General features: G+C 33.0%; 1 protein-coding gene across 2 annotated transcripts; it reads left to right on the top strand.

Moving 5' to 3' along the window:
* Positions 1–6,419: 6,419 nt before the first annotated feature.
* LOC108480471 (double-strand break repair protein MRE11-like) lies at positions 6,420–13,596 on the top strand. 2 transcript variants are annotated; one of them, XM_053027706.1, is made up of 23 exons: positions 6,420–6,615; positions 6,721–6,767; positions 6,837–6,972; positions 7,050–7,207; positions 7,510–7,600; positions 7,894–8,013; positions 8,095–8,163; positions 8,272–8,363; positions 8,534–8,636; positions 8,721–8,828; positions 8,928–8,990; positions 9,086–9,157; positions 9,312–9,389; positions 9,802–9,864; positions 9,957–10,017; positions 10,346–10,428; positions 10,778–10,891; positions 11,254–11,331; positions 11,493–11,564; positions 11,678–11,928; positions 12,261–12,360; positions 12,798–13,001; positions 13,222–13,596. In XM_053027706.1, the coding sequence occupies exons 2-23, from the start codon at positions 6,751–6,753 to the stop codon at positions 13,252–13,254; spliced, it is 2,166 nt and encodes a 721-aa protein (XP_052883666.1). In that variant the 5' UTR covers positions 6,420–6,615; positions 6,721–6,750; the 3' UTR covers positions 13,255–13,596. The 2 variants fall into 2 exon arrangements, with proteins under 2 accessions (XP_052883666.1, XP_017638975.1); XM_017783486.2 differs by having other exon boundaries at positions 6,420–6,624.
* The last annotated feature ends 57 nt before the right edge of the window (positions 13,597–13,653 follow it).

Below are 13,653 nucleotides of genomic sequence, written 5' to 3'. Positions count from 1 at the left end.
ATAGCTCAATTTGAGAGCATGTCAAGTTTTCTTATTGATTCCTACCACAGCTTACTTATGAGCAAAAAGGGTTAAAAAAAATTTGTCCTTTGAATAAACGAGGCTTTCCTGATAGAAATAGTTGCATGCGAGGAGATTCCAATTCCGTGTATCTAGTTAAGCAAGCAAGCTTTGCCGCCAGCTTCCACCCAAACAAAAAACATGAGCGCCTAATGTGAAAGGTTGCTTTACTAAATAATATAAGGCACGTTAGTGCTTTAATTTTCCATAAGGGGTGGATCTTGAAGAAGCAAAGCGAGCTTAGAGTAGCAACCTATTACGTTTTTTAGGCCCTTTTACTTGATATTCTATTAGTAAAGCGCTAGCACCCCTATAGAGTAAGGGTCTTCTGCTATCAATGAACCCGAAAGTAAAAATCCAGTGTGTTTTGTATAGATCGAGATTTGTAGCTTGATTCTTTAGTCATTCCATACTAGAAAGAATTGCAGGAAATCGTTCGATTCTTCCTATTTCTCAATGATATTTGACGATCAAGACAATTCCCGTGAAACTTTTTCATTTCATAGAAGTGAATTCTTATTCTTACGAAGCAAATAGCATTTCCTATTGATTTGTCCTCTGGACTTGATCTGAAGGTCACGTGTTCAATCCATGTTCATTGCATTTTAAAAATATCCATAAAAAATAGTGTTAGACTAAATACTTAAAATGTCAGTTGGTCTATCCACTTGCACAACATTTCTAAAATACCCATACCTCAGTTTTCAGACTAAATACTTAAAATGTCAGTTGGTCTATCCACTTTCACAACATTTCTAAAATACCCATAACTCAGTTTTTGTAACACCCCTAACCCATATCCGCTGCCAGAACAGGGTTTCGGAGCATTACTACCATTTACAGATCACTAAAAAAAATTTAAATACTTACCGATTCAATGCATCATATAAATAAATATATTACCATTCAATCAACAGTTTGACAGTTGTATAAGCATCAAACAGCAACATTGTTAGTATACTTGCACATATCTCATATAAATTCAACACTGATATATCTATTTTCTCGACATATCGCACTTGAGTTTAATAATAGTCTCAATTACATAATTTCCTTGTATCGACATATCAAAGATAATCATATATGTACATGTCATGAAACATATCATGCTCTTACCGTTTCTTCATAAGCATATATCATTCATTTCATTATATCAATATTTCATGCTCCATCATTTCTATATATTTTATGTATATTTATTAGGTAATAGCTTATATCAAACTTAACATAAATTATATTTCATGTACTTATACTTATTTCGTTTATCTATCTTCATAATTATTTCATATAACCATTCGTCATCGATACATATTACACGAATATCAATTGTTCAACAGATGCTAGAGCGTCTCCCATCCACGGTCTTATTTATCTTTGACATGATGCCATAGTGTCTTTCAACTATGGTCTTACTCATTTTCGTCATGTTGCCATGGTATCTTTCAACCATGGTCTTGTTCATTTCATATCACGTTGCCATGGTATCTTTCAACCATGGTCTTACACATTCATATCGAGTTGCCATGGTATCTTTCAACCATGGTCTTACACATTTTATATCGAGTTGCCATGGTATCTTTCAACCATGGTCTTACACTCGAGTTGCCATGGTATCTTTCAACCATGGTCTTACACTCAAAGTTGCCATGGTATCTTTCAACCATGGTCTTACATTTCATATCGAGAGCACACTCCATGAACCTCATCCTTGCAATGGGATTACCGGTCAGCTAAATCCCGCAATATAAACTCATAGAGTATTGTCGGGATTACCGGTCGAGCTAAATCCCTGCAACGACAATTACTCTAATGAGCTTGGATCTGAATTACCAGTCGAGGCTAAATTGAGACCTAATTCGGATTACCGTCCGGGCTAAATCCATTTTACACATATTCTTGGGAGGGCTATATCAGGATAGGATCACCCGTCGAGGCTAGATCCTTTTTTAGTCAATTCCTTTTCGAGATCCATCGAATTTTCCTTTCATTCAACCGGATTTCTTCCCATTTTATCAAATATATCAATGTTTTATAAATTTTCATACAATGAACATTCAAATCATATTCACATCAATAACATACAATCTCAAGCATTTCGAATATAATTCAAGTTACGAACTTACCTCATTGATTGCTCGTGTTTATTATTTCATTATTCGATATATTTTCTTTCCATGATCAAGTCTCGTATTTGTGTCGTCCGGATCTTTATAAATAAATTTGATCATCATTTTCATTCATTTCATATTCTAATACATTTAATTAATGCTCTAGGCAAAATTACCATTTTGCCCTAAACTTTAATTAATGACGATTTCATCCTTAGGGACGGAAAGTAAAATTCTTGCAATTTAATCCTTATTTCCAACTATTATTCTCATATATATTGATAACAGTCCATGAATTCTATAAAATATCAAAATTTTCCATAATTTCAACACTTTTCAATTTAATCCCTAAAACATGTTTTCCCGATCTTGAACTAAATTGATAATTTCGTTAAATTTTTGTAATTTAAATAATAAAATAATCTATTTCATGCAATTTAGTCATTTTTGACATTTTTACAAAATTGCCCCTAAAATTTTACTTTTATTCAATTTAGTCCACGAGCCTAAAACATGCAAATTAGCCATGCTAGATGAATATTCATACATATTTTCCTCCTCCTCCTCTCCATTCCACATCCTTAATTTATATAACATACAACAAGTAACATTATCAATAATTTCACTATTTACTTATATGTACATTCAAAACTGTCCATTTGCGTCATAGTCACTAAATTATTTATATATTAAGCTACAGAACTCGAAATTAAGATCCGTTAATTTTTCCTGAAACTAGACTCACATGTATTATTATCATAAAATTTTCAGAATTTTTGGTTTAGCCAATTAGTACAGTTTATTCATTAAAGTCACCCTGTTCTGCTGTCTGACAGTTCTGACCCTTCTTCACTAAAATTAGTTATCTCCTTTTACAGAATTCAAATGATGTTCTAGTTTGTTTCTAATAAAACTAGACTCATTCAGGATTCTATAAATATAAATTTAAGCCTCTAATTATTTTTCTTCATTTTTTATTATTTTCAAAGTCTAAATAGGGAACCCGAATTCATTCTGACCTTGTCTCACAAAATTCATTATATATCAAAATTTATAAATTCATTGCTTACACTGTTTCTTCTATGAGAAACTAGACTCATTAAGATTTAATTCCATATTTTTTTCATCTTCTAATTCAATTTATAAAATTTATGGTGATTTTTCAAAGTTAGACTACTGCTGCTGTCCATAACTGTTTTAGTGCAAGATATTAATTACCATGTTAAAACACCCTTATTTTCTTTTTCTACACCATTTCTCATCACTTTCTCTTATTTTCTCTTCACTAACATATCAAGAACATAGGACCTTATGTAATAAAACTCTACTATAACATTATTTCCATGATTTATCAACAATAACAAACTTAAAAACATATTGAAATCTTGATGTACTTACCTTATTCTCTTGATACCAATCTTTAACTTGATTTTCTCTCTCCTCCAGCTTCTATTTCTTGAATCCAACTTGATATTCTAACTCCCCATGTTCTCCTTAACATTTTCTCTCTTGGTAGCTATGGAAATTCATTTGATTTTTGGGTGAAAATGGTGAATTTTTGGTAAAATGACCAAATTGTAAAGAAAGTAAAACTTTCTTTCTTCCTCTCTTTCTCTCACGTTAGTTTGCATGGAAAGGAAAGATGATGAAAATTCTTCATCTTTCTTTCCTTATATACTAAATAAATAATAATAAAATAATATTAAATATCTCATAAAATATTAATAAAATAATATTTATCTAATTAATTAATTTAAAATATCATTAACATAATCATTACATTCTAGAATTCTCTCTCTTACTAATTGACCATTTTGCCCTTCATGATCTTTTAGAATTCCATCCTTGAGTCATCATTTAATTTGGTAAAATTGCAATTTAGTCCCTCATAGTTCTTCACTTATTCAATTTGGTCCTAATTCATCCATTTTCCTTAGTTTCTAGATCATTCTACCCTTAAAATATTTACACTATTGGTCCTTCAACTTTTTCATATTTACACTTTAACCCTTTAAGTCTTGAGTATTTACTCTTAGGCAACAAAACTTTTCTAACTTTTACAATTTAGTCCTTTCCTGAATCAAGATATCATAATTTACTTCCCAATGTTGCCATAACTCAAAACTTCCCTTTTTATCACTTTATTTCCTTATTTTATTATATCAAGGATAATATATTACTGTAAAGATTTTCAGGGTATTACAGTTTTCATTTAATATAGTTGAAATAACTTTTTAAAATATCCATAGCTTCGTTATCATGTAACGAAGGTTGTTTGATCAAAAAAGGGAAATTCGATGGAATTCATACTAAATGTAATTATTATTAATTTTAATCACAATTGTGAGGATAGCTCAGCTCAGAGAGCATCAAATTGATGATATAATGGTCACGTGTTTGATCCAAGTTCATCGCATTTTAAAAATATCCATAAATAGAGAGTGATAGACCAAATTCTTCAAAGGTCACGTCTTTGATATGCTTTCATAGTCGTTTTTTTAGATATATATAGTGCACTTGTCATTTAATGTAGTTGAAATAACATTTTTAAAATATGCATAGCTTAGTTATCATTTAATATACTTGAATTTTGGGTTGTTGGATCAAGAAAGGGAAATTCGATGGGATAATACTCAATATAATTATTATTATTACTTATAGTTGCGAGGATAGTTTAGTTGGGAGAGTGTCAGAATAAAGATGTTCGGCCCACGTTCATCGCATTTTAAAAATATCCATAGAGAAGAGTGTTAGAGTAAATACTTGAAGGATCACCTGGTCAATTCACTTTCACTATATTTTTAGAATATCCATACCTCAATTTTCATTTAACGTAGTTGAAATAACATTTTTAAAATATGCATAGCTTAGTTATCATTTAATGCACTTGAATTTTGTGTTGTTGGATCAAATAAGGGAAATTCGATGCAATTCATGCTCAATATAATAATAATTATTTTTTACTTATAATTGCGAGGATAGTTCAGTTGGGAGAGCGTCAGACTGAAGATCTAAAGGTTCCAAAGAGGAGAGTGTGGTCTTGAAATCACTATTTTCGACACCATTGAAAAACGGGTTGTTATAACTAATATGTGAAAATAATAAGCTAATATGACATTACACATATGATAACATGTTTAGTGCATCAGATTTTGGAAATAACTAAATTTTACTTAATGAATTTAATAGTTATTCTTTGGTGAGGATTGGAATTTTAAAATTTGTAAAGTATAATGACTAAAAATGATTAAATAAAAATACATTAAATCCACAACTTTCAAAAAGTATAGAGACTAATAGCATAGTTTAACTATATTCAATTTCAACAAGTGGTTCTCAAGTTTGGTAAAAGTTCCATGGAGGCTCTTGTACTAGGAGTCAGGTTACATTTTGCCCTCTCTACTAAAAAAATGAACAAACCAGTCTTTATATGCTAGATCATAGAGTAAACTGATCATTTTCTTAAAAACTCCATCCATTTACTGTTGAAAATAGTCTATATACGTTAACATGAGGTATACCTAGCACGCCATGTGTATCTATTTGATTATTCCGTCAATCACGCCAGTTTTTAATACTAGAAATTAATGAATTTTTTAACACAAAGGATCAATCTACTCCTTGATCTAATGTATAAAGACTAATTTTCTCAAGTAAAGGGCAAAATGTAATCTAACTCCTAATAAGAGCCTCTATGATACTTTTACCCTCAAGTTTTTGAGCTTGTTAAAGTTTGACAACTGAATTTCAAATGTCAAATTATGCTACTGTAAATCTTCTCTTTTTTTTTTTATTTAAAAATTTTAATCTAAACCCTGACTCATTGTTTTTAGAATTAGATTGGATCAGTTGGGGGTATTGTCTAAAAAAAGAAGTTGGATCGATTAACTTGTGAATCGATTAAACTAATCAGTTGAACTGACCTCCTCTATCTTTTAAATATTTTTAATAATTTATTCAAACAAATTAAAAAAACTTGTTAAATCGAAAATTGATGGTATAATTAGTTTGATTACTAGTTCAGTTATAAAAATCTTATTTAACATCGAGAAATTTTTATGAACTTAATAAGTATACTTGCTAGTAAGTAAAATTTAATAAAAGAAATACTAACGCTATTAATGATTGAAGTAAAATTTTTAATTAAAAAGTAAATTTTAATTTTAATTTTCTAATTATATAAATTACATCTCAATTTTCTCCGAAATACTAATTTAAAGTATAAAACTCGAACAGAATCTTCTTACCTTGAGATCAGCTCCACCATATTACACCCCTTTTCTTCTTGGAACCGGGTTACGTGAACCGGGTTATTGTCTCCCCCAAATTCTGTCTCATTTTCTTCTGCCCTTTCTTCTTTGAAATTACGCGCCGGTTTTTTTCCCTCACTTTCTCAGCTTCATACAGAACTGGAAATTTTTTACACTTCATATCACTTATTTTGGCAGCTAATCTCGTACTCCCTCCCTCTTTTTTAATATATTTTCTCCTTTTTATTTGATTTACTTGCTGTTGAAAACTAAGTTCTTTCTCTGTTTGTTTTTTGTTTCAGGTTTTGAATTTTAGAGCTTAATCTATTACTATGGCCGGCTCAAGAAGGTAACTTTCTCCTTTTTTTTTTTGGGTGGGGGCTTTGATATTATGTATTGAAGGAAAAAAAACTTGCAGTGAGGATAGTAGCAACACACTTCGAATACTAGTAGCGACGGATTGTCATTTAGGTTATATGGAGAAAGATGAAATACGACGACATGATTCATTTCAATCGTTTGATGAAATATGTTCAATTGCAGAGGAAAAACGGGTATATTTGCTAAAACATGGAATTTCTTCCCTAATTTCTTTTAGTGCTGGTATGCACTGATTATGATTTGGTATTAGGTGGACTTTTTACTTCTTGGAGGAGATCTTTTCCATGAAAATAAGCCTTCGAGGTCAACTTTGGTTAAGGCCATTGAGATTCTTCGTCGGCATTGCCTTAATGATCAACCTGTGCAATTTCAAGTTGTTAGTGACCAGACTGTGAATTTTCAGAATGCGTAATGGTCTCTCTTTTTCAGTGTCGTATTGTATCTTACCTTTGTCTTGTACTTTGCCATAAGTCATAAGGCTCATATTTTTGTCTAGCTAGTGATGTGATAATATTTAATAAATGATTCTATGCCCAAATGTTTTTCTTTTTTTTGGTAAATTTGTTTAGTCTAATTAAAGTAAGTTCATTTACTTGCTTTGTAGATGTATATGCACCCGATATGCAAATATGCTCTTTCCAATGGTTGCTTGATTGCTGGTTCACAGGTTTTATCACGTTCATTTGTAAAATGCATTGCTCTCTTTACAGATTTGGGCATGTGAATTATGAGGATCCTCACTTCAATGTTGGCTTGCCCGTGTTTAGCATTCATGGAAACCACGATGACCCCGCTGGAGTGGTAAGGAATTCATTGAAACATGCCTTTCCCCCTTTGTATCTTTCATTCTATAGATAAATCTTGCTTGTTCAACCTTTTCTCTAATTTTGGTGTTCCACCCTATGTCTCGTAAATTTTCATGTTTCTCTAATCCCATATCAATCTACATATGGGATACAATAATCATAGAAAAAACTTTCCAACTGTTTACTCCCTTTTTGATTTGTTAGGTAATCTTGTTTTCGTAGAGTGAATAAGTCTGCTGTTCTTAAAATTATTTGTGCGTTCTGTTCCTAAGTGTTTATTGGTGACAGGACAACCTTTCTGCAGTTGATATTCTTTCTGCATGTAACCTTGTCAACTATTTCGGGAAAATGGTTCTTGGTGGTTCAGGCGTTGGTCAGATTACACTCTACCCTATTCTTATCAGGAAGGTCTGCTTGTCATTTTGTTAATATGAGCTAGAAAGGTAATTGTCTTTCATTGGAAAAGTTATGTTTCTTTTTGAATTGCAGGGCTCAACTGCTCTAGCTCTTTATGGTCTTGGGAATATTAGAGATGAACGGCTCAACAGAATGTTTCAGGTACTCTACAAGTTAAAGTTGATCATTTTTACAGCTCATTAGTTTCTGAGTTCCTGGATATTCAGTTAAAATTCCTGTTTATTTGGTTTATTGTATTTGGTTTCTCAGACCCCCCATGCCGTGCAATGGATGCGACCTGAACCTCAAGAAGGGTGTGAAGTGTCTGATTGGTTCAACATTCTGGTGCTTCATCAGAACAGGTTCTGTGTGTGTGGTTGTTGCTAGTCCATGTCTGTGTGTATCATGTTTACGTGTGTTCTGTGTTTTGATTGAGCTATTTCATGCATGTCCAAAATTAGAAGTGGAGAAAGATGTTATGATGTAAATTCACATTTGGACGTATTAAATCTTTTTATAATGTGGCTTGCAGAGTGAAGATGAATGCTAAAAATGCGATAAATGAGCGCTTCTTACCACGCTTCCTTGATTTCATAGTGTGGGGACATGAACATGAATGTCTTATTGACCCTCAGGTGCTGGAGGTGTAAAATATTTTCGTCTTAGCCTCTATACCTTTGAGGATGCAAAAAAATTGAAGGTTGATTTTAATTTCATAGGAAGTACCAGGGATGGGATTTCACATTACTCAACCAGGTTCCTCCATTGCAACGTCACTGATTGATGGAGAATCAAAACCAAAACATGTGCTCCTTTTAGAAATTAAGGTTGCATGTCTATGAAAGATTGGATTTTTCATTTAATCAATCAGCATCTGTTTCTTCATTATATATTTTCTCTCCATAATTTGCTGCTTTTTTTTGTAGGGAAATCAATATCGTCCAAACAAAATACCTTTGACATCAGTGAGGCCTTTCGAATATACCGAGGTAAAGCAATTCTGTTTTTAATTATTTTTAAAAGTATTTTCAAAAGGCAAGAAGTTGAGAATAATTCTTTTATCTTACTCATGTTCATGATTTAGGTTGTGCTGAAGGACGAACCTGACATTGATCCCAATGATCAAAACTCAATTCTTGAACATTTGGACAAAGTGGCAAGTCTCTTTCTTGCATGAGATGACAGTTTTGGACTTTCTGAGTTCCTGTATTATCCAGTAGAGAAGTCTAACAAATTAAGTTTTTTAGTTATTTATGGTAGGGACAAAATCCTTTGCCAACTTTTTAGTAATAACTTAACTTTTGATTTAGGTGAGCGGTCTGATAGAGAAATCTAATAGGAAAGCTGTCAATGGATCAGAGCGGAAGCTCCCATTAGTCCGAGTTAAGGTAATTTCAGACTCTGTTTTGTGAACGATGCTACTATGATAGCTTTTGTGCACACCTGAATTTTTTTATTGTTGGATGTGTTGGTTGGTATATGGTGACAGATATAAAGGATCTCACTTGAAAATTTCGATGTTGTCAAATGAGTCATATGTCTAAAATCTTTTACTATATTCAGATATCTTTTGTCATGGTATCTTTGTTGCTAGCACTTCACCATTTGGAAAATGCTTACACATCCCCTTTTTTTTCTTTTTTTGTTTCTTAGATCATCTATCCTGTATTATTTGCAATTTTTTTATTATTATTCTACTTTACCCTATGCTTGTCTTGATTCTGTAAGGCATTGATTTCCAAAAAGAATGTACCTTAGCATTCAGAGATAACCTTTTCAATATTACTCTGTGATATTTAGGTGGATTACTCTGGATTCATGACAATAAATCCTCAAAGATTCGGGCAGAAGTATGTTGGGAAGGTATCTTGAGGCTATTGCTTGTACCATATGATGAATAAGTTCTAATTTTTCTTTCATTTACACACTAAATTATTAGAATTCAATATTTGCAGGTTGCAAATCCCCAAGATATTCTCATATTCTCCAAGTCTTCTAAAAGGAGTCAGAAAGAAGGTAAACAAGCTTATGCCTGCTGAAATTAATCTTGTAAACCCCTAATTCTTAAGAAAAATAGATAGCCAGTGAAATGTTCTGTTACAAGGCTCAAGGGGCGAAAGTGACAAGCATATACTGAAACTGCTGTTGGCTTGGGAGCTTGATTTCACTTTTGAACACTATCAGATGGTACTACTTATTAGAGAAATCTGCCATAAGATGTTTCCAAAACAGCATCTGGATTGTCAAAACTCTCCTGATGTCTTAATCTTATCTGCTTGATGTTAGCTCATAGAAGCATGGTATAGCTTGAGTTTAACTTAAAAGGTTTTTTTAATGGTTGTAGCCAAAATTGATGATTCTGAAAGGCTTCGTCCAGAAGAACTAAATCAACAGAATATAGAAGCATTAGTTGCTGAAAACAATCTGGTAAATCAAACTTAACATTCCCTGTTTCCTTAGCCTCTTTCTTAATTTTTATATATATCACTTAATACTTATTTCATTTAGTCCTGGAGGGTACTGAGCATAATCATCTCGAAATATTGTTCCTATGGAAACTGTTTTTTTATTGAAAACTAATTATTCTATTTTCGATGCTTGCTCAATTGTACATGATTAAGCATGAATTGAGTACTTCTGCATATGAAAGTTGTATTAAATTCCAGTTTTCTTTTGAATTAGTGCGCTCAGTGGGACTTGCATAGCAGGAAACAAGTATTTATTCTGAAGTTTATTCACCTTTAGCCTGGCCCTTCTTATCATATCTATCTTGCAGAAAATGGAGATTCTTCCAGTCAATGACTTGGATGTTGCGCTGCACAATTTTGTTAATAAGGATGACAAAATGGCTTTCTATAACTGTCTGCATTATAATCTTGAAGAAACTCGTGTAAGTATTTACAGGCTACCCAATATGCTGTTAAAATAATGCAAATCATAATGTCTGAATGGGGAGGGGAAGACCAAAGAAGAAATGGCAGAAAGTATTAAAAGGAAATAACTTCTACTGGTTTAACTCATGGTTCTAAATAGAGCTCAATGGCTTTATTTGATCCATACAGCCTTCCTTGATCTCGAAAAAGGCTTGTTTTGGTCCTTGTTTGATTTTATGTCCACTGGATCTTTCAATTATAAATTCCTTTTGGGTTGTATATTGCAACATAAGCTTATGATTTTCTGCTTGTATTAGTTTGACAGTGGTTAGTTCTTTTCTTCATTGGTAGTGATTTTTTTACTCTTTTGATTCGACAGAAAAAAATTGGAAAGGATTCAGATGTTTCAAAGTTCGAAGAGGAAGACTTAATTCTTAAAGTTGGAGAGTGCTTGGAGGCAAGAACTTCAAGTTGATATAAACATTACTACAAACTTTTACTGTTAAATGCAATATCCTCAACTGGAAAATTGTTCCTTGGTCAATTGTTCTTTTTTGCTTGTGCCTCCAATAGATGGAAATGGTAGGCTATACTTCAATTCATCTGTTAATTTTACAGGAACGTGTCAAAGAAAGGTCTTCACACCCTACAGATACCCCTCAGTTCACATCCAGTATGCAGTTGATTGAGGTATCTTATTTGATATTTGTTCTGGGCTAATCAACCATGATAACATGTATGTTGCTTCGGGTTGCTTATATAAAATTCTCTGCAACTAAACTTCTCTTTCTTCAATATTATAGAACATCCGGAGCAAAAATGTTACAGGAATAGGAAGTGCAGCCTCCTTTAGTGATGATGAAGACACAGCGCAAATATTAAGCTCCGCCAATAAAGGCCGGAAAGGTTCTTCAGCAGCTTCTCGACCATCACGTGATGCTTCTGAACTTGGTAAAAGTTCCATTAGAGGAAGGGGTAGAGGTAGGGGCAGAGGCTCTAGTGGCTTAAAGCAGACAACTCTTGATGCTACTTTGGGGTTTCGCCGTTCTCAAAGGTGACACTTCGATCTAACCTGTGGACTAGTAATTTGACTTAGGTCTATAGAAAAAAAGTACCAGTACAATGCAATATCAATCCCGATACCTTCTTATGGGATTGTCAACTCTAGTTTAATGCTAAGTGTTTCTTGCTTTGCACTAATGGTGCTTCTAATTTTGCTACTACTTGAAAATGAAACTAATGAGCTCACAACTAGAAATATTAATTGTTGTTAGTAGTATGCCATATCTCTTTCTTTATTGCACTAGAGATTTCGTTATTAATTTCTTTACAAGTTTGGATATTTGCATCACTGGCTAAGTTTCATGGCTAATTTGCCTAAAGCAGATCTACCTCGGTTAAGGTTCAAAGTATTGCTGATGATGAGGAGAACGTTGACTCTGCTTCAAGTGAAGAACATGAAATTAACGAGGTTGAAAGCAGTTCGGTATGAAATCCCTTCTCAATTAATTTCTTACCAGCATCCATGTTTCATTTCCTATTGCTCCTCTTTGACTGTACACGTAGTCGCAAATTAAAGAATGATCGCCTTTTAAACATGGATTATCCCTCAAAAAAGTCTTCTTTGTTTTTATATCTGAATCTATGTTATCTGGACTAGGATGTGAATGTTAGATATTGGTATGGGTTCAACACATTATGTTCATTTTTTTGAAGCTTTTCCATGTATTTGGAGGGGTATCTTCCCATACCCATGTCTGAGTAATTGTTGTTAATGTATGTTAGACACGGGTAGTTATAGAAAAATGAAGAGTTGGAGCAACATGGATTTGAATTGTGGTGTCCATATTGACATAATACCCCCATATAAAATAATGTAAACATGGACTGATAAATGTTTCTTATCTTTCTTATCTTTTGAAGGAAAACAAAAATGATGAAATTACTAAAGGTAGGGGACGCAAAAGAGCTGCACCAAGGGGAAGAGGTAGAGGCACTACATCTAAGCGGGGAAAGAAATCTGATAACTCTTCAGTTCATAGTGTGTTCATGAACAAGCTTGATGATGATGACGACGACGACGATGCTGAAGAGATTGCTCGGAGATTTAATAAACCTCAACCTCGGGTTTGTGATCTTCTCTTTGTTTTTGCTGTGCATCCTTTTTTTACTCAGGTTTCAGTGCATGTTTTACTGTAGTCGCTTCTAAATTACAAATTGTGTTCCGATTCTACTCATAGCTTCACTGTGTTGTTAATCTCGGCAAGTTTCTATTCAGTATTCTTTTCCCTTCATGCATCAGGATTCCATGACTGAAATTTGAACCTTCTCTCTTCTTGTTTCTTAGGTAACAAAAAGTTATGGTGCTTTGAGAAGGTAAGTGTTGTCACGATTTAGTGTCCCCCATCAGCATCTTGGCATCAACCTATATATGATTCTGAGGAAGAGCAACTCCATGTGGCAGCAGACCTTGGTCGAGAATGTACTGATCTGATTTGTACATTTCGTTTCCGATGCAAGAAATTTACTGTCAACTTAGTAAGAGTTGTTTACTGTTTTGCATATAATCAAAGCTGGTAAAGACGTTTCTAGTGCGATTTGTTAAATTTTACTGTAATTTTCTAGAAATGTATGATTTTGTTAGAATAGCGGATCCACTTGTAATTTATTAATTACATTTTATGAATGTCAACCGCGTAAATTGGTAGTGGTAAAGTGAAAATGAGGATGGGAAGGGAAGCATGAATTGTTAGGAGAGGTGAGTAGCGAGCAAAATGAA

Source organism: Gossypium arboreum, chromosome 5, assembly GCF_025698485.1.
Source record: "Gossypium arboreum isolate Shixiya-1 chromosome 5, ASM2569848v2, whole genome shotgun sequence".
NCBI lineage: Eukaryota > Viridiplantae > Streptophyta > Magnoliopsida > Malvales > Malvaceae > Gossypium > Gossypium arboreum.
The sequence above is the reverse complement of the archived record's forward strand: the minus strand, read 5'-3'. Positions and strand labels throughout refer to the sequence as shown.